Source organism: Mauremys mutica, chromosome 11 (genome assembly GCF_020497125.1).
Source record: "Mauremys mutica isolate MM-2020 ecotype Southern chromosome 11, ASM2049712v1, whole genome shotgun sequence".
NCBI classification, from domain to species: Eukaryota; Metazoa; Chordata; order Testudines; family Geoemydidae; genus Mauremys; species Mauremys mutica.
The window spans coordinates 55,555,261-55,580,733 of record NC_059082.1 but is presented as its reverse complement, the minus strand read 5'-3'; the positions used below and the strand labels follow the sequence as shown (position 1 = coordinate 55,580,733).

The 25,473-nt window shown below is 43.8% G+C and overlaps 2 protein-coding genes across 8 annotated transcripts in view; one reads left to right on the top strand and one right to left on the bottom strand.

Moving 5' to 3' along the window:
- LOC123344345 (katanin interacting protein) overlaps nucleotides 1-20,003 on the bottom strand; it is a 177,514-nt gene extending 157,511 nt beyond the window's left edge. For 6 of the 7 annotated variants that reach the window (XM_044980454.1, XM_044980456.1, XM_044980452.1 and 3 more), the window contains exons 1-4: nucleotides 19,945-20,003; nucleotides 19,549-19,666; nucleotides 17,308-17,384; nucleotides 8,925-9,094 (exon numbers count right to left, since the gene is read on the bottom strand). In XM_044980454.1, coding sequence (XP_044836389.1) covers nucleotides 8,925-9,094; nucleotides 17,308-17,369 — 232 coding nt within the window. In that variant the 5' untranslated portion in view covers nucleotides 17,370-17,384; nucleotides 19,549-19,666; nucleotides 19,945-20,003. Of the gene's footprint in view, nucleotides 1-8,924; nucleotides 9,095-15,390; nucleotides 15,431-17,307; nucleotides 17,385-19,548; nucleotides 19,667-19,944 lie in introns of those variants that run through there. The other variant, XM_044980453.1, reaches the window with a different exon arrangement.
- A 152-nt stretch (nucleotides 20,004-20,155) lies between these two features.
- LOC123344073 (general transcription factor 3C polypeptide 1-like) overlaps nucleotides 20,156-25,473 on the top strand; it is an 86,297-nt gene continuing 80,979 nt past the window's right edge. Inside the window, 2 exon segments of the mRNA XM_044979815.1 lie at nucleotides 20,156-20,376; nucleotides 23,298-23,507. Of these exon segments, the coding sequence (XP_044835750.1) occupies nucleotides 20,156-20,376; nucleotides 23,298-23,507 (431 nt within the window).

Genomic DNA, 25,473 nt, shown 5'->3' with positions numbered 1-25,473 from the left:
CTTGCAGCAGCAGGCCTGAGCCCTAAGTGACTGTGTGCACGGTAGATCAGCTTTGAAGAGTCGGGACAGGATGCGACTAAGAGCAGCAGGCCGGTGTGGCTCCCCTCCTCCCCGGGGAGGGTTGAGCCCCAGACGTACACCTTTACAGGAAGGTTAAGGGGTCACTTGATCACAGTCCATAAGTATCTATATGGGCAACAAATATTTAATAATGGTCTCTTCAATCTAGCAGAGAAAAGTATAACAATATCCAATGACTGGATATTGAAACTAGACAAATGCAGACTGGAAATAAGGTGTAAATTTTTATCACTGAGAGTAATTAACCATTGGAACAATATTCAAGGGTCATGGTGGATTCTACATCACTGGTAATTTTAAAATCAGGATAGGATTTTTTTCCCTAAAAGAGCTGCTCTCTGAATTATTTTGGGAAATTTCTCTGGCCTATACTATACAGGGGTCAGACTAAATTATTACAATATTCCCTTGTGGCCTTAGAATCTATAATTATTTCTGGACAATCCTGATCTCCAGGACATCCCCTCCAAGGGGTCTTCAGAGTTCCTCACCAGATCCTCTATGTCCATGGTGTCCACCAGCCGGGACCTGCATGGGGCTTTGCTGCGGCACTGGTCAGTTCATTAACTGTAAATAGTTTGGTGGATAGGGCGAATGCAGTGGACATAATATACCTGGACTTCAGCAAGGCTTTTGACACAGTCAAACATGACATTCTCATAAATAAGCTGGAGAAATGCGGGCTCGGCAGAACTATCATTAAGTGGATACATAATTAGTTAAACAACCGCAAACGAGTAACAATTAATGGAATTATGTCAGATTGGAAGGAGGTCTCGAGTGGGGCTGCACAGAGATCTGTTTTGGGTCCAGAGTTATTTGACATCTTTGTTAAAATGACCTGGGTGTAGGAATAGAGAGCATACTGATCAAATCTGCAGATGACCCAAAGCTATGGGGCACTGCAAACATTTTGGAGGAAAGAGCTAAAATTCAAAGGGATTTTGATAAATTGGAGAACTGGGCTATAGACAACAAAATAAAATTCAACAAAGACAAATGTAAGGTGCTACATTTAGGGAAGAAAAACCAAATGCAGAATGGGGATAACTGGCTTGGCAGCAGCACTGCTGAGAAGGATATGGGAGCTGTGGTGGAGCACAACCTCAACATGAGTCAGCAATGCGATGCTGTTGCAAAAAAAAAAAAAATAATTCAATTTTAGGTTGCATTAACAGAGGCATGCAAGTCATGGGAGGTGATAGTACTGCTTTATTCAGAGCTGGTTATGCCTCAGCTGGAGTACTGTGGCCCATTTTGGTCACCAATGTATAGAAAGGATGTAGAGAAACTGGACGGAATCCAGAGGTGAGCAAGACAGATGATCAAAGGGATGGAATGCAGGCCATCTGAGCAGAGGCTGAAGGAATTAGGTATGTTTAGTTTAGAAAAGAGGAGATTAAGTGGGGACATAATAGTGGTCTTCAAATACTGGAAAGACTGCCATAAAAAAGATGGAGAAAAGTTGTTCTCTTTTGTCACAGAGGGCAGGACAAGAGGCAATGGGTTCAAACTACAGCATAGCAGATTTAGATTAAATCTCAGGAAAAACTTTGTAACTGTAAGAACAGTAGGCAATAAAACAGACTACCTAGGGAGGTCCTGGAAGCTCCTTCACTGAAGGTTTTCAAAAGGAGGCTGGACAGTCATCTGTCTTGGATGGTTTAGCCACAACAAATCCTGCATCTTGACACGGGGTTAGAATAGATGACCCTTGCAGTCCCTTCTAACCCCATGGTTTTATGATTCTATAATTACCCATTTGCCAAAAGGCAGGCCAATATTGGCCAATTATCACAGCGTATGCCAATTTTCAGTGCTACCATGATCGAATCAGTATGGGTCCCCACTGTCAGTTCCAGTCATCTGTATTTGCACACTGCAAAGAAACTGTCATCCCCCCCCCCCCCCACCACCACCACCACAAGGTGATCCACTCACCCAGCAGGGTGGCTTTCACCATTTTTCCACATCCGAGTCTACAAGCCCTAGTATCTTCTCTTGAACCCCTACCAGGACCATCAACTTGGTGCAGCCTTCATATGAGCCTTCTCTTCTGCTGTCCAAACCCAGACATATTTGCATTCCCTCTTCATTTGCCTCTACTGCCCACAAGAGTAACAGGCTACCGGGCCCATCCTGATGAGCTCCTTCTTGGCAGACAGCAGGTTTGAGCCGTGAATGGGGCCTATGTCCTAACACAAGGGCTCCAGCCCAGTTGTTTGTGTGGACTGAATTAGATCAAGCAAGTCTTGGTGCATTGTGGCACTGAGGAAGTTGCAAGGTTTTAGGAGACAGTAGTTCTTGGCTGGATCTGTGCACCCTTGGTAGCATTCCTCCTTTCAGGATAAGGCGTCAGCTCTTCCTTTCCTGGTACCTGGGCGAGAGGTGATGATGAAGTCAAACCGAGAGAAGAATAATGTCCACCTGAGCTGTCTTTGGTTCACGGCCCGAACCTTCCACAGATATTCAAGGTTCCTATGGTCCGAAAAGACTTGCACTGAGTGTCAGGCTCCTTCGAGGTGATGGTGCCACTCATCAAAGGCTGATTTAATTGCAAGTAGTTCTTTATCCAATATTTCATAATTCTGTTTAGGAGGGGTAAATTTTTGGGAATAGTAGGCTCAAGAGCGTCAGATTTGCTGTGGACCATGCCTCTGGGAGAGTATCATTAGAGGCATCAGCTTCCACTATGAATGCCTGGGTCCCGGTGTGCTAGAATGGGGGTGCTGGTGAATGCAGTCTTGAGCTGTTCGAAAATATGGTGAACTTCAGGTGTGCAAACAAACTTGGCGGCATTACGGAGGAGGTTGGTTATGGGTGCTATTTGCCCTGAGAAGCCTGGGATGAATCACTGGTAAAAGAAGCAAAGCCCAGGAAGTGCTGTAACTCCCAACAGGACCAGGGCAGAGTCTATTGACAGACGGCCTCCACCTTCTGGCGGTACATCTTAACACCCTCTGTGGGGAGGATGTAACCCAAAAATTCTGTAGAGGACTGGTCAAAGGTACATTTTCCCAACTTTGTGAACAGGCGATGCTTTTGTAGTCTTTCCAGGATGGAAAGAATGTGGTAACAATGCTCAAGACAGACATACTTGTGTTTTTAGATATCAGGATAGATAGATGACTACATACTGATCCAGGATGTCTCTAAATATGTGTCATTCACAAAGTGTTGAGAAAGGTTGCAGGACCATTGGTCAACCTGAATGGCATTACTAAAATTTGAAGTGCTCATGGCAGGTTTGACATGTGGTCTTCTATTCGTCCCCTGACATGATGTGCACTAAGTTGAAAATTTTGGCAGACTGCACATGATCTTCTAATTCTGAGATTAAGGGCAGAGGATACCCGTGTGACGTTGCACCCCATAATGCTTTATGGGAATATGCTCATGAATGTATATATGAAACAACTGGAATATATTTTATGCTACATATGCCATGTAACATATCTCTATAAAGGTTATGATCTACTGAATATATTAATCCTATTTGTATGCATGTGTCATTGTTGTAGTCGAAGTTATGAATATTGGCTGTATACTTGTTTGATTTTAAACAGCCTTAGTAAGGCATTTGGTCAGCTTCTTTAGAAAGGAATTTGCAAGTTAAGTGCCCTGTCAAGAAGCACTTAACGGACAATGGATCTTGGAAGGCTCCAATCCATATAAGAAGTCTACATGAGAACGTACAAGGTCGCATGTGAACCATGGCTGCTACCTGTAAGTTCTGAGTCATGCATAGACATGTGACTTGCCCATGTGACTCCAAAGCTCCATCTTGGAGCTGGAATTCTATACGGGGGTGGGAGGGGTGCAGTGGTAATCCACCTACAAGAGAGAATCTATTTAAACCCCTGGGAGACCCCTCCATTTTGTCTTCAGCTGGCTCAAGAGATAGCCTCTCCACCCCCCAGGATACCTGAGAGAAACTGCAACAAAGGACAGTAACTACAGGGGGTCTGAGTGATTGCTGGACCCAGACTAGAAGGAGACTAGTTTGTAAAAGGAAGCTTACTTGAACACCTCTGAGGGTGAGGTTTTATCTGTATTCAGTTTTCTTACTGTATTAGGCATAGACTTGTGTGTTTTATTTTATTGTTTGGTAATTCACTTTGTTCTGTCTGCTATTACGTGGAACCACTTAAATCCTACTTTCTGTATTTAATAAAATCGCTTTTTATTTATTAATTAACCCAGAGTATGCATTGATACCCGGGGTGGTGGGGAGGGAAACAGCTGTGCATATCTTTCGGTGTTATAGAGGGCGAACAATTTATGAGTTTACCCTGTATAAGCTTTATACAGGGTAAAACAGATTTATTTGGGGTTTGGACCCCATTGGGAGTTGGGCATCTGAGTGTTAAAGACTTCTTAAGCTGCTTTCAGTTAAGCTTGCAGTTTGTGGGATGCGGTTCAGACCTGGGCCTGTATTTGTGGCCAGCAAGTGTGTCTGGCACAGCCAGGCAGGGCTCTGGAGTCCCAAGCTAGCAGGGAAAGCAGGGGCAGAAGTAGTCTTGGCACATCAGTTGGCAGCCCCAAGGAGGCTTCTGTGATCCAACCCGTCACAAGCTGTTTCAGATCTTTACATGGTTTAGAGCCCACCAATCTACGCAAAGGCATAGTGTTTCGTCCTTTTTCTTAACGCTTTTTCTTGATGAAAAAGACTGGAGCCTCTGCTGGTGGGGTGGAGTGCCAGTTGAAGCCCTTGGCCAGGTTTTCATGGATGTATTCATGAAGGGTTGCCAGTTCAAGCTCGGATATTGCATTTATCAGTCCATAAGGGATCTTCACCCTAGGTTGCAGATTTATAGGGCAGTCATAGTTTCGGTGCAGAGGCAGCAAGTCCTCATTGTTCTTTTAAAAAATGTTTGCGCAATCCCAATGCTTTTCAGGGAGATGGGGGGGAAAGCTCAGTGGTTTGAGCATTGGCCTGCTAAACCCAGGGTTGTGAGTTCAATCCTTGAGGGGGGCATGTAGGGATCTGGGGCAAAAATCTGCCTAGGGATTGGTCCCGCTTTGAGCAGGGGGTTGGACTAGATGACCTCCTGAGATCCCTTTCAATCCTGATATTCTATGACTCAAGTTTAGCAGTAATTCCTTCTGGCTAGCTGCCGCCATCTGGCGTTCCCCCATAGGTGCTGTCACTTCTGATTGGCAGAAGCCCAGAACCCTCTGCCAGTTGGCATCACGAGGTCCTTGGGTCACAGTAACACCCTGCCTTCCTATGCAAGGTGGCATACTGCATTCTGTAAGTGAATCTCAATCAAGAGATGATCAGGGAAGCTGTGAGTTTAAACCAGTCACAAATAGCATGTTATGTCAGGGAACACATTTCCTGTTTACTCCAAGAAGCCCAGTTCACATGTTTTCATTCCAAATCTGTTTGCCTTATGAATCAAATATACCATGGAGAATCTGTTTCATCCTGCCATTATGCCTTTCACCCCAAATTAGAAGCTGAACATTTGTATGCCTTTATGAATAAACTGGCTCTTCATAGGTGGACAATGTCTCCTGTGCTATTGTAAGCCCTAAAGAAGTGGTGAGATTTCAAATAAGATTGTATTTCGCCTTCTGTTCTTTAATATAAATAACTGAAAATTATTTTAATGAGTCTCCACTTTTTAGTGAGACCTCAAGAAATCATATTTTGAATTTTAACTAATGCTATCTGCATGCTCTCCTTTGTAAGTCTAAGCAAACTAACCTAAGAGATTTAAAGCAACACACAATAAAACAATAACTTTAAGCAACTGCTTGATATTTTAAACTTGTCTCTTTCAGACCAAACCATTCAACAGCAGGGAAAACATCCTTAAAAGTGCCTTTAAAACAAGTGTATCCTTACTCCTTGAAGGAATACTGGAAGTATAATAAATGTGGTAGAGATACTAAAGAACTGAAGATTGAAGATCATAAGCAAATATAAGAAGAAATCTTGGTGATTTGTATTGTTATGTGTTAGAACAGCTGAGCCTCAACCCCTAGTCTATGACATTTGCTTGCAAGACTGTATCTTTTGTATCCAGTTACTGCCTAAAACATTGGTTGTACCAAAGTTTTACTGAACTGCTCATTGTAGATGGATATAGTTCTGGGTGAATTAATAAATTGTTGATTGGTTAAGAATAACCAAACATCCTGATTTTAGAAATACTGTCCCACGTAAAAATTGCCCTGAGAAGAACCTAGCATTAACATTACTAAGCTAAATCTCCCTAGACTCAATAAAAAGAGGGTAACGTAATTAAATTTCATTCTGATATTGGCTATAACACTTATAAAATTGGCAAATCTAGTTTGTTATATTACACTTTTAATATCTAAATGGCACCTCGGCAAACTCATAATATCAACCCTCATTCATACTTATACTTTTAGCAACCAAACTTGTAATCTCCTCAAAGAATGAAATCAGGCTTATTTGACAAGATCTATTTTCATCAAACCATGTTGACTGGCATTAATTATATTCCTATTCTTCAAATCTTCATTGACTTAATCTCATATCTGCTTTTCCATTATTTGGCTCTGGATTGCAGTCAGGCTACTCATTACAAGATTTATTAAAAATGAACCTCAGTGACCAGAGATTTTCTTCTACAACTCTAAGTGGTGAAAGGGGGGAGAGGGGGGTGTCCAGGGGCCGACAATGGGGATGGGTGTGCAAGGCTGATGGCGGGGCAAAGATGCAGCCCATTGGGCTGGCTGCTCCCCCTTCTGGTCCTTCAGCGCAGCCCTGGCTGCGTGCCGGCTCCCGGCCAGCAGGGCCCCGCCTCCTGTTCTGTTTCTGGCTGGTACTGGCGGCGAGCTGCAGTGGCTGGTGAGTGCAGAAAGATGCCAAGCGACGGCTGGTTATGTGTTGCCTCTGCTGCCCACCCATCGGCCCTTTACGTGCTCCCCCTCACTGTCCTCTCCCTGCTTTGCCCCTTCTCCCTCTGCCCCTCCCCAGCTCTGCTGCTCTTCCATATCCCTTCTGGTGGGGCGCGTCCTGCTCCCAGTGCTGGGCAGAGAATCAGCCCCTGGTTGGAGCACTCAGATCACCAACAGGCTGACTGGCAGGCTCCTTCCTTCCCCCACTGCCTCTGACTTGGCTGGTGCCCTGGGAAAGCCCAAGACCCTCCAGCCCGGGGCACTGGCCAGGTGGAGCCAAGCCCTGCATGTGCAGGCAGAAAGGGGCAAGCAGCTTTCAGACATACAGGAGTGCGGCGGAGGAGAAGAGATGAGCTCTTCAAAGACACAGGGCAGGTCATTCCTTCCCCCTCTTCTTCTCCCCTGCAGCTGGAAGCAGATCCCATCCTTTCCCTCCCACACAGTGCCAAAAGGCTGCTGCTGGCCATATTCTGGTGTGACCCCTGGCAGAAATCTGGGGAGCAGGGGCATGTGACCCATGTGTTCCTCGGGAAGACATGGTGCCAAGTACCAGGGAGGCTGGTTTGTCTCAGGAGCCCAGACAGGCATGGAGGGCGGAGAACGCCAGGCAAGGAGGGTCTGGTCAGTCGGTCACCCCTCCCTTGTGTAAGAGAGGTGTACAGGAGTGTGTGTGTGTCACCTCTCCCCGTGTGTGTGTGGGGGGAGGGAGGCTAAGTGTGTGTGTGTGTGTGTGTGTGTCTGTGTGTGTGACCCCTCCCTGTGTGAATCCTAAAGCCTTAAAGATAAGAAGGTAAATAAAAAGAATCAAGCTAAGCAGTATTTCTTTTTAAGAGGGTCTCAGTCAACTTGATGTTAAATTTGAACATTTGTACTGCATAGTTCTGAATGATTGCCATTGAACTCGCTTGAATACGAGAAATTTTACCAGGTGTCCCCTATTACTAATGGACTGCAAAGTATTTCATCATCCTCAAGTGATGTGAGTGCACCATCCTGCTTTTTTCAAATACAGAACAGAAATATTTATTGAACACTTCTGCCTTTTCCTCTTTTTCTCTCTCATACACACACACACACACACACACACACACACACACGTGTGCCATACCTTGATCTGAATTGACCAACACTTGAATGATTAGGGCATAAGGACAATGGCCTACTAATGGATATGGCCTACCTCTAGAAGAGAGATTGTAGGAGGTTTGAGGCCCACGAACTAAGACTGGCATACCTGCCTTACAGTGAGACACTTAAAGAGCTCAATCTATTTATAGCTTATCAAACAGAAAGTTAAGAGGTAAGTTGGTACATAAAAAGATTTCTGATAGTAGAGGGCTTTGTATTCTAGCAGACAAAGGCATAATGATATCCAATGGATGGAAACTGAATTTAGACAAATTCATAAGAGGGTAAAAAAAGAGAAAAAAGCAATATTTGGTTACAACTATGTTGGTTTCAACACTTAGCAAACTAGAGCCCCAACTGTGTTACAGTATCAGAGGAGTAGCCGTGTTAGTCTGGATCTGTAAAAGCAGCAAAGAATCCTGTGGCACCTTATAGACTAACAGATATTTTGCAGCATGAGCTTTCGTGGGTGAATACCCACTTCGTCGGATGCAAGTAGTGGAAATACTGGAAATACTGGAAAGCCTGGTTATGAACATGTTTAAGATCCAGTTTACATTAAATACTGGATCTGGCTGGGGCTCCACTGAGTTATAATCAGGATTCCTGTTAGGAATGTATCTGTAGTGTAGTATAGGCATTAGTGCTTTGATGAAGGGGTGCCACAGAGCCTCATTTTCACCACATTCAGCTAGCACTGTCTTACCACCCTTACTCTCTCACAGCTCACCTTCCTTAAAATCCAGTAGCCATGCCGATAGCTTACACATCTAATAAGCAAAGGTTTAAAATGGTGACTGCAGTAAGATATTGAGTAACTATTACTTTTAACTCACCATTTATCCTTGCAGTCTGTGACCCACATCTAAAGAATTCTTGAAAACTGGGTTTTCTGCGATAGTTTCTTGACTCTGAATTAGCTCCATTTAGATACAGAGAAAATCCTTGTTCTAAATGCTCTAGTTTGATTTGCATGGGATCCTTTCTTTTCAAATGTCTCAATATCCTAAAATAGAAAGGACAATAATTAATATGGTCTTCAGAGAACTATCTATGAATTAACGATAGATACATACTGCTGGGTTGTGGCGCAAAAGAACATATTCACAATCTGAATCATAAAAGCTTTCAAGGCATAACCGCCAGGAACTATTCTATTTTTGCAGTGCTTTTATAGTTACAGACATTGTGACACCTATATTAAGGCTGCCCAAGCATTTCCATTCTAACAGATCATTTTATATTTTTAGCTGAAATTTAGAATATTTGCGCTAAACTCAGGAAGCAATTTATTTCTGAAACTTTCACTCAAAACCTTCTTTTTTTTTTAAATGGTTGAGCTGTTTTCAAGAATAGACAAACAAAAAAAAGTCAAATGAAGTTTTTTCCAGCAGTCCAGTATCATTTTGGATTCAGCAAAGTTGAGAGTTCAGTAAAAACATATGTTGCATGTGCATTTATTTTTATATACAATAAAACTAATTGACAGTGCTCCACTGGCAGTGTGTATCACACAGTATTGCAACCCTGAAAGCTCAGAAATCATGAGTCAGACCTTCCCCTCCCACCCCCTGAAATAATGCTGTTGTCCCAAATATGAGATTTTTTAAAAAAATCATTCATGGTTTTTGTTCTGTCTTCTGATATTTGAATTCCTCCTGCCCACCCCAGTGTGTGTGCACAACACGTACAGTCTTGCCAACGCTTGCACATTTATAGTGAATAAGGCAGCAATTTTGTCCCCTGCTGAAGGCCCTCTTGCTAAAGAACCCAACTGAGATCAGAGCCTATAATGGGGACTACAAAACCCATACTGAGCTTATGCAGGAGAGGAGTGTGACGTTCCCCTGGTGTTATCTGGACCGGACATCTGCTAGGTCACTCCAACCCTCGACTCTGGGAGCCAGCCTTATCCTGCTCCACTGTGAGAACCCCCACCCCTGGACTATTCACGCACAGCCTCTAGCATGTAAGCTGCTCCCAGCTACGTGAGTGAGCACTTTTGGCAAGTCGCTGCTTGGATTGTGCAATCAAATGACACTAGCCAATATCTCCCGTCCCAGACACAACCTTAGGAACCTCCATCTTGCAGTGTCTAGTTATGCCCGCTGGACACTGCAAGCTTGTATGAGTTCGTCAATTTAACAAAGAAATTGATATGTACCAGGCTTGTTATTCCAAGGGGAGTCTCTGACACGCTTCAAACCAAATGCACTGCTTCGGGTAGAATAAACAAAACACATTTATTAAACTACAAAAGATATAATAACTTAAAATCTAAGTCAAAGCACTAGTCAGATTTGGTCAAATGAAATAAAAGCAAAATGCATTCTAAGCTGATCTTAACACTTTCAGTGCCCTTACAAACTTAGATGCTTCTCACCGCAGGCTGGCTGGTTGCCCTTCAACCATATTCTCCCCTTTCAGCAGCACTTCAGTTGCTTGGTGGTGGTGTCTGTAGATGGAGGTGGAAGAGAGGGAGTATGGCAAACATCTCTCCCTTTTATCATGTTCTTTCTTCTTTCTCGGCTTTGCCCCTCTCCCCCCTTCAGAGTCAGGTGAGCATTACCTCATTGCAGTCACAAGCTGACCAAGGGAAGGGGGGTGACTCACTGGAGAGTCCAACAAATCCTTTGTTGCTGCCTAGGCCAGTGTCCTTTGTTCCCGTGAGGGTGGGCTGGGTTTGTCCCATACATGCCCTGATGAGGTGTGAACTGCCCCTCTGCTTCTGGAGAGTTTTGCCTGGGCTTATTTTAAGCCATGAGGACACATTTTCAGCCTCATAACTATATACATGAAATTACAACCTATAACATTACTATAACAACAATGCTCAGTGCGTTGGGAGCCTTCCGAAGACACCCAACATGACCAACTTTGCATTGGATACCACACAATCATATTATAAGGATGAACATGGGGGTGCAGGGTGTTCCCCTGAGGTACAGAGTGTCACAAGGAGCATTTCCTGTCTGCAGGCAAGCTGCTCAGCCACATCCACACGCAGCTGCCAGAGCTGTCAATCATGGAGGCAGGCACTCACAGCTGCACTCAACAGAGGAAACAAGACATACTATTGTTATACTTAAACAAAGCACACGAGATTTTTTTTTATAGGGGAGAAGGTAACATGGCTCATTTATTGAGAATACAGCAGTTAGCATATGCTTTCTAGTTACACACACATACCATGCACACAGTTCCGCCAGAGGATGTTGATAGTTACCAGTCCAGAGTTTGGATCAATCTAGTGGCCAGCCAGATTGGTCGCAGAGGGGAGCCGGGCTCTGTTGGTCACGATCCAATGGTCCTGGAGTAGTGGCAAAATGAACCCAAAGTCCCATGGCAAAGCACCCCGTTTTTATAGTCGTGTGTGTGTGTGTGAGAAGTTTATGGATTTTGCTGTGTTAGTTTTCGACTGGTTACTTTTTAATTGGTGTTTTTTTTTATGTAAATATTTCGAAACACCTCCGAGAGGGTCATTCTGTCCCGGATTTGATTTAATTAATTGTCTTTAGGGGTGCCAGCCTCCACCTTAGGGTTATTAATCTGCCCTTCCTCAATCATGGATGCACGTTGATGGTTTTCTGGAGTCAATAAGTTTTGATAAATGTTTTCACTCTTTTTTGACCATCTGGTTAACAATGGCCTTTACACCTTATTTTTTTTTGATGCATGCATTTCTTATCACACAAACAGTCTTTTACAGAGACTTTTGAGAACACAAACAGCAGTATTTTATATCAAGCAAAAAGACATTGTAAATTAAACCTTGCTAAGTTTTATAACCAAAACAATTCACACTGAGGCCCAGCCTTCAATGTTCCTCTGATCTACTTAACATAGACACAATACAGGATTCTGTCTCTTACTAACTAAACCTTAAAACAAAGAACTAAAAGGGCCCAATTTGTAATGCATATGGGAAACAGAATCCCATAGTCCCAGAGGGTCATTCATTTTTGCTATTCAAAAAGGATTGCTGGCAGGATGAAATCAAATCATACATTAATTTTCACGGTATGGCTATAAAATCCTGCTCCTACGCTATAAAGGAGGGAGTGCAGAGAAGGTTGGAGTGGAAGGTAGAAGGGCCTGGGACAGCAAAGGGGCAACATGCTGTACCAGCCTCCCTCCCTGAGCACAGTTAGGAGACTGAGACATGCTTCCAGACACAGTCAAAAAACTACCCTGACCAGGAACAAACTAAGGGGGGTCCCAGTGAGGGCAGAAGCCACCCTCCAAAGAAACAGACTCCAAAGGAGTCTGTGACATTGACAAGACCCCTTTATGTGAGGCAGTGTACAAGAAGTGAGAGGCAGCAGGTCAGGGCCCTCCTTCCTAGACAGGGCATCCGCCACCATGTTTTCTTTTCCCTTTATGTGCACAATTTCCATATAAGATTCTTGAAGTATATGGCTCCAGCACAGAAGCTTAGAATTTAGTTTTGCTTAGCCAGACCAAAGGTGAATGATTTGTTAAGACCTTGAACTTCATATTGAAAAGTTAGGACCTTAGTTGCTTAACTGCCAACACTACAGTATAGCATTCTTGGTCTATGATAGAATAATTCTGTTCAGTTGGTGTCAATTTTTTGCTTAAGAAAACAATTGTGTGCTTCTTGTTATTCTCCTGTTTGCATAAGCACAACACCTAGACCAGTGTCTGATACAACATCTGTACACAGTTCAAACATTTTGTCAAAATTAGGGTTAGCTTTTTAGACAAGATCTTTAGATGAGATTTTCTTTATCTTATCAAATCTTTCCTGCCATGCTTTCATCCAAACAACTTTGTTTGGCTTAGTCTTTTTACATAAATCTGTGATTACAGATACATCACTGAACCCTGACACAAACCTTCTGTAATAATTTACAAGACCTATGAAAGATTGGACCTCTTTTTTGGTTTGGGGTACAGGCCAATTCACAATGGCTTCTACGTTCAAAGGATCGGGGGATATTTGACCCCCCCACACACACACTGAAACAGACTCCCAGATAAGGAATTCTGGCTGCTCCAATTTTACATTTAGAGGTTTTATGGTTAGGCCTGTCTCCTTGGGTTTTCACAGTACAACTCCCAATGTTCTTTGTGTTCAGCCCAAGTGTTGGTGGGGCATTGCCTTCAGATCTGGGTGCCCAACCAACAGCCGCTTCTCTCCGGCCACCCAGCTCTGAAGACACTGTAGACATAAGAATGGCAATACCGCAACTCCCCCTAAAATAACCTTGTGACCCCCCCTGCAATTCCCTTTTGGGTCAGGACCCCTAATTTGAGAAACGCTGGTCTCTCCCATGAAATCTGTGTAGTATAGGGTAAAAGCACACAAGAGACTAGATTTCACAGTCTGTGATGTATTTTTCATGGCCATGAATTTGGTAGGACCCTACTCATCAGGTAAACTGCAGGTGCCTCTGGGGCTACTGTGCTGCCGACAGCTGCATTAACATGGATTGGATAGGGCTTAGTTTCTCTCATCTTAGGGCACTGACTTTTCAGATGCTTAGTGGAGTTACACTGGTAAAACGTTCTTGGGCCCTCCTTCACAGGAGGTTTATGATGGGGATAACCAGGAGAGGAATAATTTTGGGGGGGAGGAAGGAGTGCTTAAGCTCCCAACTACTCTTCTTTTACCCAGGGGTAAAACAGGATCCCCCCTTTACACTGGGTTTGTGTCCCTCAGTCTGTAGCTTGCACTCATTGGACATCTTGGCTTGCTCAAAGGCATCAGCCAGCGCAGCCATCTCTGCTACAGATTTAGCCCATAGGCAATTTTTTACATTGTCAGTGCATATACTCAAGAAATATTCTTGAGCAATGAGATCAAGCAATCAGTCATAATCTGCAGCCCCTTTTCCCTTTACCCATTTTCTTATTAGGTCACACAGCTTATAAACATATTCAGTATGACTCATGCAAGCACTCCCTTTAAGATTTCTAAATTTTTCACCTATACACTTCAGGAGTGATTTGAAACCTTTGTAAAACAAAAACAACGAGGAGTAACATGGCCACCCCTCTGAAACCTTTGTAAAACAGTTTCTTTAAATATAAAATATTTCAAAGCTCCCTGAATTGGCATTTAATTAAATACATTCAAAGCTTTAACAACAGTTTTGAAACCAATGTGAGGACTTTCTTGTCCTCAGAAATCTTATGAACTTCACATAGCTTTTCAAAAGTGGTGAAGTACTCCTCAATGCAGTCTGTATCCTTCTATGCAGAACATAACTGGTCCCAGCTGTGGATAATCTTGACTGGAAGATGTCGGTGACTCTGGGATCTTCCCATGTTTTTCTATCCACTCCAGATTGTATTTTCTCTCTGCTCCAGATTATATTTTCTCTCCTTCTCCTCAGCTTCTTATTATTTCAATTCCAGGGCTCTTCTGTGGGTGGCTTCTTTAGCTTCCCGTCCAACACATGCTTCTTTCTCTTACGCGCCAAGGCAGTACCTGCTTCTTTTAGTCTCAATTCTGTCAGCCACTTCTGGTGCTGGAGTTCCCCTTTTTTTTCTGCCCCCAATCTGCCCATCTCTAACTTTCCAGTTGTTTCACTGTTCATTTTTATGCCTTACTGTTTCTAGTTCCATTACCCAAAATAAACAAACAGAAAACAACTGTAACCTCTTTTTGACTGTTTCTAGCTACTGCACTTGAGACTCACTTAAAATCGCTATACCAGTGCTTGAAGTGTAAACTTCACTTAAAATAACAAGCTATGCATATTCCTTGTCCGCTGCACCATGGTGACATTACCCAGGATACAACCTGGACTGAAGAACAGCGGTGACCTATCAGTTCTCCAGCCTGTGGTGCCTTCTACACTGCTTTGCTGTGAGAGTTACCACTCCTGGTCTGCTCACACAAAGCCTCCAGCATATAAATTACTCCCAGTTATACTGTAACAGTGCTACAGCCAGTCACTCTTTCATTACACTGCAGAGCAACATCAGCAAATTCCCAGTCCCAGACTTCCCCCAGAAATGTGCATCTTGTACTGCCCAGCCCTCTCCTGGACAACACAAGCGCATATAAAGTCCATCATTTTATTAATAATAAATGATATGCACAAATCCTGTTATCTCAAATGGAATTTCCCAAAGACTTCAATCCAAGCACACTGGTTTAGCTAAAACAATAAAACAAGTTTATTTACTTAACTAAAGAAAGATAGCTTTTAAGTGATTGCAAGTAATGAAGCATAAAAGTCATAGCTGGTTACAAGAAAATGAAAATAAAGAGTAATTAATACCTAACTTAACAAAGCTAAGTGAATTTGAAGTAAAAGTCTCTCTCACCACATGCTTCAGCAGTCTTACTAGCTGAATTCTTTCAGACAGGGTCCTTTCCTCATTCTAAAGCTGTTTCTTTGTTCCTCAGGCATTGTGGCTACCGTGGGTAGAGAGAAAGGGAGGAATAACTTGGGGCACCTGTTCCCCTTTCTTATATTTTTCCTCTTCTTTGAGAATCATCTCCAGCTGAGGTTCAGGAGACAGAAAGTCTGTGGGGACAGGAACCTCCAGCTGTTTCTTTGCCAACAGGTAGATATCTCATTTGCATCCTCTTTCCTGCCAAAGAATGGCCACTTAACCAAGTGATAGGCCATTTGATCTTTTTGACACCTGGCCACGGCATCGGCTAACCTTTTGTCTCTGAGGAACTGGTTTGTGGCTACTTTTCTAAACTTGGATATATCTCAGTAATGTCATACAGTAGAATTTTATAACTTTACATAGAGTGTTGCTGCACATATTTTACCAGGACAATAATGATCAGCAAATTACGAGTTTTCAATTGATACCTCACAAGGCATACTTTGTACAAAATTTATCATAGTCTTGAAAAAGGGGTGAACATGAATCATCATGAAGAAAAGGAAAACTCCACAACAAGGCAACGCCCCTCACACACCCCACCAGTAACATCCCTTGTAACACCACGAGGGAAAGCCACAGCACGCTCTTTTTAAAGTTGTCTATATTTCCCTTTCTTGCCGTATGGGAAAAAAACAAAACAATATTCTTGCTCTTTGTCCCAAAGTCTTTTTAAACAAAATCCAACTCACAGCAGGGCTCCTTAACCCTGTCTAGTAGCTGTTCCAGTTCCAGAAGCACCTAGCAGGGCATCTCCTGTTCTCCTTTTGTCTTCTTCCGGAAAGAAAGTTAACAAGCCCTGACTGCTATTAAACTCTATGTATTAACAAACATTTCCTTCTGTTTGTTTTAAACCTGCTGCCTAATAATTTCACTGAGTGACCCTTGGTTCTTGTGCTATGTGAAGGGGTAAACAACACTTAATTGTTCCAGCCAACCATGGGGCCAAGAGCCTGCCCAGCTCAGTCACATCCCTTGTGATTCCAGATCACTATGGGGTTGAAGACCCCAATGCATTTTGCCTTTTCATTTCTTTCATTCATTTTATTACTGGCGATATCTGCATGGAAACAGGAACTTTGGTCTATAAGAGTTTACCAGATGCTCCTCATTGCCTAGGCTATGTTTGTGACAACACAATAAACTGCTGTGAAGAAGAATGTGATGTCACAAAAAGAAAGTTGGGTGGAGAATGAAACAAGAGTCCTATATCCATGCTTATATCACTAGTGGTAATAAACAAGAGAAATATGGAAAATAATGGTTACAAAAGCAGAATCATCTAAGTAGGGATTTATTTATTTATGTGTTGCATTTCTCAATAAAGTGAATGCTCTGGGTATGTCTACATTGCCAAAAAAACGAACAAACAAACAAACAACAACAAAGGCAAATCTCAGAGTCTGGGTCAACTGACTCCAGCTTGTGCCATGGGAGCTAAAATAACAGTCTAGAGCAGTGGTTCTCAAACTTTTGTACTGGTGACCCCTGTCACATAGCAAGCCACTGAGTGTGACCTCCCCCCTTACAAATTAAAAACACTTTTTTATATATTTAACACTATTATAAATGATGATGGCAAAGCAGGGTTTTGGGTGGAGGCTGACAGCTCATGATTCCCCCATGTAATAACCTCACGAACCCCTCACGGGTCCCGGACCCAACCCCCAGTTTGAGAACCCCTGGTCCAGATGTTGCTGCATGGGCTGGAGCCCAGAGTTTGACACTCTCCCTCTACCCAGACTCTGCACCACTGTCCACTTTTATACTCTGTTAATAAATACGAGCATTAGCCCAGTTTCCATAATATGAAAAGTGCTGGTGACCTTCCTTGCATCTTACCGGTTTCTTTGTTGAAGGAATATTAAATATTCATCATGCTTCTCATCGAAGTCAGTCACCATGTCCTTAATGTAAACCTGAAACAAGAAAATATAACTGGAGTAGTGGAGTAAGGAAAGGGTTCAGAACACAAAGATTACTCTCTTAGCATCAGTAATAAAGAAAAAGGCTATATTCTAATGTTGAAGAACATTAAAACCCTCAACAGAGGAAACAAAGAAAACAGTGCTGAAGACATAGACATGGGGCACGGCTACACTAGTGAGTGTACAGTGGCACAGCTGCACCAGTGCAGCTGAGCTGTTGTAAGCTCTCTAATGTAGCTGTTCTAAACCGATGAGAGGGTGCTCTCCCATTGGCTTAACTACTCCAGCCCCCACGAGCAGCAGTAGCTATGTCAGCAGAAGAAGCCACTATTCACACCAGAGCTTATGTTGGTGTAAACTTATGTCTCTTGGGGGGGGGGGGTGATTTATTCACCCCCTGAACCCTGAGTGACATAAATTATGCTGACATAAGCTGTAGCGTAGACATTGCCTAAGTAATTATTTATTTGGAGTACTGCCCACTATGTACGAGATGCCTTCCAAACACTTAACAAGTAACATCCCTGCTCCAAGGGGATGCACAATTTAAGGACAAACAAGTAAACAACTTTCAGGGAAAGGGGAATAACAAAAGATATATATACAAGCTGTTAACTAATAGATCTTTTCCTCCTCTATGTACTATGAGATTTTTCAATTTGCAAGGCATACATTAAATAATTCACACTTGTTATTGCACAGTGTATTTTCTTAAAATAACTCACATTGCTGGCCTACTTTGCTAGAATGTATTGTTTAATTGCTGGTTTAGCATAAGAGTTTTCATAAAACAGAACAGTGAATCGAAAACACTGAATTTATAGTAAACAAAAAAGGAAGCACCAGAAATATTTTCACAATTCTAAACTTGAAAAACAGTTGTATTTTATCTCAATTGACAATACAGTATAAGGACTTTTTAGTCTGATTTGTATTTTACAGTTCCCAGTGGAATCAGAGCATGTAGCTGTAACCCACACACTGCCTGCGTGTGGTGTTCTGTCCCATCTAATGGCACTGAGACTACTTAGAGAAAAAGATTAATGGGTCGTCTGCTAACAGCCACATGGCTTTTGGCTGATGCATTTAGCACCAGAGATCCCAGGTTCAATCCTGCCCGACGGCAACCGGAGTCTGTCAGTGTTACATAGCAACTAATCAGGACTGATTCAACTCCCACTGAAGTCAATCTGAGTCTTCCCACTGACTTAACTTAATAACTCCATGAGAAGTGTAGGGCTTATGTCGGTGTAGTTAGGTCAATATAAACACTGCATTACTTACATGGGCTGTTGGTTGTCTTGTCAATTTCCCAGCTCCATGCCACTCAGAGCCATGAAATTTACAAGAAAGCCTGACTCCCGACCTGGGCTGCTGCCAGCCAGGCTCCCAGCTTGGGCTGCAGCCTGGACTCCCCACTGGAAGCCCTGCTTCCCCCCAGAGCCCTGGCTCCCCACTGAGAGCCCCACTACCCTCCAATGTTCAATTCTCTGCTCCCGGCAGGGAGTCTGGCTGTATCATCACTCCCACCTCAGACCCCGGCTGCCCCTCTGGGCTCTTGGTTCCCTGCCAGGAGCACAGCAGCCGACTGGACACTGTGGATCTCCCTGCTGGAGATGATAAGCCCTAGGTGGTTTCCCCCAACCCACTCTCAATGTGAAACTAGAAGGCGAGTAACCTGGTGGGAAGCTGCGCAGAGCTGAAAGCCCTGGCGCTCAGCCCCCCACACTGCCCTTCTTCAGTCGGTGGAAGCGCTCCTGGTGAGGATGCACACCACCAACAGAATGGGGACAGTGTGGACATCAGCTACCACAGTCATTACTGCAGTGGCTGTAAATCGACCTTACCTAAGAAGACTTAAGATTGTAGTGTAGACATGCATAAGACCTGAATTTCCAATGCAAAGAAAAAAACCCTCTTTTTTCTTCTGTTCACATAACCTCTAAAACAGTGGTGGGCAATCTGCAGCCCGCCAAGGTTAATCCGCCTGGAGCCGCGAGACAGTTTGTTTACATCGGCCGTCTGCAGGCACAGCCGCCCCCATCTCCCAGTAGCCGCGGTTCGCCGTTCCCGGCCAATGGGAGCTGCGGAAGAGACATTCCTTTGTTCCGTGTCGATATTAATTTAAACGCGCAGCGCTGTTTAGAAACCGGACCTTTGAAATGTCTGTGCAGGCAGGAGACGGGCTGGTAAGAGCTCCTTGAAAGCTGCTGCTTGGGGCAGAGGCGAAGACCCAACTCCTCGGCCGGGGTTTTTAAGCTGAACACCGATCGCTGTTCCGGGGCAATGGCGGGGTGGAGCCAGAACAAACATTGTTACATTGCGGCCGCAGCGCCTCATCACACACGCACCAGAGCCCGCCGGCGGGCCTCCCCGCTCCCCGTCCCGGCCGGGCCTCCCCGCTCCCCGTCCCGGCCGGCTTCCTTCCCCCCGCTCCCCCGCTCCCGTCCTCCCCAGGCCAGTCATTCGCCTTCGGTTCGGCGCCTCCCCTCTGCACCCCGTGCCCACTCCTCCGCCGCTTCAGCCCGGAGCCTCCCCGCCCGCCTCGTACCGTGCCTCTTTCCCGCCAGCGGCGACACCGACAGCTCCGCCGCCCTCCCTGTTTACCGGTTCCCTTGGTTACCGTCGCGACTAGCAAACCTCACTTCCGGAGCGGCTCTGTGACGCAAAATGAGGACGCGCAGGCGCAGTAGAGGTCATCGAATCGGCGTAGGGTCCGTCGGGAGGGCGGCGGCGGCGCAGGTGTAGTGAGTGGCGGCGGGATGGAGGCGCTATGGGCTCTGCTGGACGAGGTGGCCCTGGAGGGTCTGGATGGGATCACGCTGGACACTTTATGGTACCGGCTGAGCAGCCGCGTCCCGCCCTTCCCGCTGCCCCTGGAGCCCGCCACCCAGCAGCTCCTGTGGGCTGCCCTGAGCGCCCAGCCCGGGCTCAGCTTCTACCTGTTACCGCGGGAGCGGCCCCCCCTCCGCCTGCACGATCGGTGAGGGTGGGGCTGGCGGGGGGGTGGCAGAGTGTGTGGGGGGGGGGGGGCTGTGGCATTCAGGGGTTCAGTCCAAACCGGTGAGAGGCTGTGTCACCCCTGCCCTGCAAACTTGGTGCCTCAGAATGCTCTGCTGCTATACCCCCCCCCGCCCCGGGCCACTCACATTCTTCCAGTATGCAGGTAACACCCTGAGTGTCTGGGTATGGCTACAACCTGCCAGTCACACATCAGACACAGCCTGGTTTCCACTTGCATGGTGACCCCAACACACTCCCAGGCCTGGGTTAAGAACATAAGAATGGCCGTACTGGGTCAGACCAAAGGTCCTTCCAGCCCAGTATCCTGTCTACCGACAGTGGCCAATTCCAGGTGACCTAGAGGAAGTGATCGCTCTTCTGCCATCCATCACTGCCCTCCGAAAAACAGAGGCTAGAGACACCATTCCTTACCCATCCTGGCTAATAGCCATTAATGGACTTAACCTCCATGAATTTATCCAGTTCTCTTTTAAACCCTGTTATAGTCCTAGCCTTCACAACCTCCTCAGGCAAGGAGTTCCACAAGTTGACTGTGTGTTGTGTGAAGAAGAACTTCCTTTTATTTGTTTTAAACAGGGCTTTGGAGCGGAGCCCGGGGCTGGAGCGCGGAGCAGCTCCGGAGCAGTGGAGCTGCAGGTTTTTGCCTGGAGTGGAGCCGGAGCACAGCTCCAAAGCTCTGGTTTTAAACCTGATGCCCATTAATTTCATTTGGTGGCCCCTAGTTCTTATATTATGGGAACAAGTAAATTCCTTATTCACTTTCTCCACATCACTCATGATTTTATATACCTCTGTCATCTCCCCCCTTAGTCTCCTCTTTTCCAAGTTGAAAAGTCCTAGCCTCATATGGCACCCATTCCAAATCCCTAATCATTTTAGTTGCCCTTCTCTGAACCTTTTCCAATGCTAGTATATCTTTTTTGAGATAAGATCACATTTGTACGCAGTATTCAAGATGTGGGCATACCGTGGATTTATATAAGGGCAATAAGATATTCTCCGTCTTATTCTCTATCCCCTTTTTAATGAGTCCTAACATCCTGTTTGCTTTTTTGACTGCCACTGCATACTGCATGGACGTCTTCAGAGAACTATCCAAAATGACTCCAAGATCTTTTTCTGAAGCTGGGAATGGAGCTGCAGGGCTGAGGCCCTGAGCCCCACGCTCCCCACAGGTCTAAAGTGCTGAGCCCCAGTGTTCTCATGGGGCAAAAGCCCTGAGCCCCCTGCCTGGAGCCCTGGTGCCCCAACGCTCAGAAACCATGATCCTCCCCCAGAGTCTTGACCACCTCACTCCCACCCCCACACACCCACGGCTGCAGCCCCAACCCCCCGTGTGGCTGAAGTCCCTTCAGAATTACAGAACATTTCAGAGTTACAGACAATCTTCATTCCCGAGGTACAGTAGAACTCTGCGGTTCTACTGTACCTAGAATAGCAGTTATGTCAGTAGTATTTGTAAAGTGTGTTTTACTATAACTTTTTAGCCATAACATCAAATAAGTGCACCAAACTGAAGTTATTAATTTTTTTAACTCAAAACCAAAAAATAAATGTTATGGTGTGAACGCTATCATTAACTTTTGGGAAAGAAAGACACCACATGCCTGTCTGCCTAAGGGAAAGCTCCCTGTCATTATTATTATTATTTTAAATAAAGGAGTGAGCTCATACAAGATCACTGCAGGTCCAGATCTCAAGTATTTAACATGACAAACCCCAGTCTTAAGCCTTGCATCATGACTCCTCTCCCAAGCATGGGTAAAATATACAGGATTCTGCTGCTGTCTACTAAATAGTTGTATAAACTAGTGGAAAATTGTCTCAAGTCGTTCTCCAGTGCCTAGTCTGGAAAGGAGCTAATAATTACTCATGTCATTCAAATAACCTACGCTAGGGAATATGAAGGTCAGGGGGCTGCTGATCTGTGTGTGGAGGGATGGCATGATTAACAATCTTAAGAGTAACCTTGTAGTGTTAAGGCAGAATAATGTCCAGAATGCATGCAATATATGATAGTCCGATTTACTGATCTTTTGATACAATTTTATAAAAGCAAATGAGATAGCTTCAGGTTTTGCATTTGAATTAAAGTTTGATAAAGCTGTGGTATGTATTACTTTTGGGTATCTGGTGGAGAGAGAAATGAAATATGGAGCACTGGAATGGGTTATTTACAGTGTTGTGGGCAAGTTGGAAAAGAAAGCATGGGTGGGGTATGGACTGTTGCAACCTTAATTGTTACTAAATATAAGTTTTGTATACTAATATGTTGTAGCACACAACTCTCTCCTATATTTATCAAAAACTATAAAACTAGAAATAATTTGTGAATTGCACTGTTTTAATGGTTTTGTAAATAAATCAAAATTCATATGCAAAAACTTAGCTTCTGTACATGATTGTCTTACTGAAAAATAATCAGGAAATAAAAAGCATTGCAACTTTTTTTTTTAAAAGTATTGAAAAAGTCAAGTGCTGCATTAGTTCAGTGTGCCTGTCTAAAACTCGTGGTACTTGTGCAAATCAATAAAAGTACATTAAAATTCAGCAAGGCCAGTGTGCATATTATTACCCCCCTGACATACTTATGCTAAAAAATCTCTTTGTTTACTCCCATCTCCTCAGAAAAAGCCTTTGCATTATGCTCTGAATGTTGACATATTTGGATTCCTTGTTTGAGAAGTGCAACTCTAATTCTGCATTTCCTGGCTTTCTAACTTTTGAGAGTTAAAGGATTTTTAGTTCTAAGTTTCTTCCAAGACATTTGTTGGAGACCCGTTGAAATACAGCAGCAACCTTAAATTCAGCTTTTAAGTTGTTTTTGTCTCGTGAATGTTACAATTTTAAAGACTGGCTCTCTTTGCATTTTTATTTCAGGTATGAAGAAATAGATCTTGAAACAGGAATACTGGAAACAAAAAGAGATCCTGTCCCTCTAGATGATATTTATCCTGTCCATATGATTTTGGATAATAAGGATGGCATTCAGGGTTCATGCCAATATTTTAAGGAGAGACTAAATTATACTGATCAAATTAGGACAAAGGATTTGCAGCCTTGTTATGCCTACACAGAAGCCTATGAAAAGTGAGTAAGAAGATTTCAGTATTTGTTGGTGTTTCATTTTAAATTACAATGCTTTGCTATTTGGAAACAGCTCCTTTTAAGGGGAGCTGAGCCTGACTCCTAGGGATGTAAAATATTAAACAGTTAACTGGTAAGCATTAGTCTTGCTGTTAACCCTCAGCCCTGGGCTGCGCCGGCCGGAGCCACCCCAGGCCGTGCAGGCCAAGACCTCTCCCTTTAATTGGTTAACCAGTTAACCGTTTAAACGATTAAAATTATATCATTTAACTTTTTAAACAATATTTACAGCCCTGCTGGCTCCATGATTTAATTTGGCATTATTTTGCTGCATTAGATACATATAAATCAATGGAGGAAAGTCTCTGTAAAGAAACCATTGTTTTCAATATACCACTGATTTTCTGTTGCAGCTGTAGATAAAATGCTTGTGCATCCTCCACAAATGTACACTGAGATTTTCAGAGGCATAGGGTTTCAAGCTATCTCTCCTTCACCACATTCATCAAAGGCATATATGAGTGACTAAGCTTTCTTAATCAGATCCAAATGCATCCATTGGTCTTGCATTCCAAGTATTGTAAACTCTGCTGCCTATTTCTTGCCCCATTTCACCCTAAATAATTCCTCTTCCTCTTTGGTGTCTGCAGTCTTCAAATAATTGTAGACATTGGTACCTTTCCCCATCCAGATATCACTTATCCAAGCTGTCATGTTTTCTACCATTATAGGGGTTCTAATTGTGAATCTATTAACCTAACATTTTCCCATTATAATTCCACTTTCAGTTGTTTATACTGTTGCCAAACTTTAACTGTTTATGCTGAAATTTACCAACTGTATTGGCTGTTTGGTGTAGTAGTTGTAGCTGTGTCAATCCCAGGATATTAGAGAGACAAGGTGGGTGAGGTAATATCTTTTATTGAGCCAACTTCTGTTGGCTCAAAAACTTGTCTCGCTCACCAACAGAAGTTGATCCAATAAATATATGATCTCACCCACTTTGGGTTGTATGGTGTCCATCTCAGGTCACTTTTTTTTAGAAATTTCAGATAAAAGTTTCTGGGGAAGTTTGGGGAAAGTAAGTATTTCAAAAATGCTCAGAAAAAAATGTTAAAAGCATTCTAGCAGACCTGTGGTTTGGAACAAGAATTTGAAATTTGGCATCAGGACCGAGAAACATCTTTTTCTGTCCTCGTGGAACTCTGGCCAGATTTGGCCAAACTATAAATTCTTGGGAAAATCTTGTACACAAACAAGAGAAATGATGTGATTTCTGGTTACATTTCTGAATATTCTGTCTGCACTGAGCCACCCAAGCCCTTTGTCTGGCCTACCGTCAGCTTGGCTTCTCTCCATTTTAACCATTGAGGAATTTAACCTGGGAACCAGATATATAGATTTTCAAACCAGGCTTTTAAAGTTTTTCTCTTTTTAAATTAGCTCTGAGATCTCAGTGCTGCCAAGGTACTGTATATTCCTGGTAGTACAGTGGAGAAGTCTAGGTTTTCCTTTGACACTTGTTTGGAGTAAAACAGACATGTATTTAGTAATGCTACCACTATTCAATGTTAAAAACATGACTGAACAAGTTGCTCTGGAACTTCTTAGATTTCTCTATTGATGTGCTGCGTTATCAGCACTTGGAGAGCATGTAGGAGGTATACTATGCACCTAGCAGCTAATCATTTTGTATGCGCACTGCTCCTGTTATAACTAAAGCTCCGTCACCAGTTCCTGCTGCAAGGTTACTACTTTTAATGCTGCTCACTAAGCCCATGTCTGTGCTACAGCACTGCAGGTATGCTGCTCTAGTGCCATGCTGTAGACTCTTCTGTCAACCTAGCTACATCTACAGTGTGAATTTTTTGGAACTTCCCGAGTGCTGTAGCTATGTCTACCTAACTTTTAAGTGTAGACCAGGCCTAAGCAGCTTACTAACTTCCTGAAAAATAATGTGTTCCTTTCC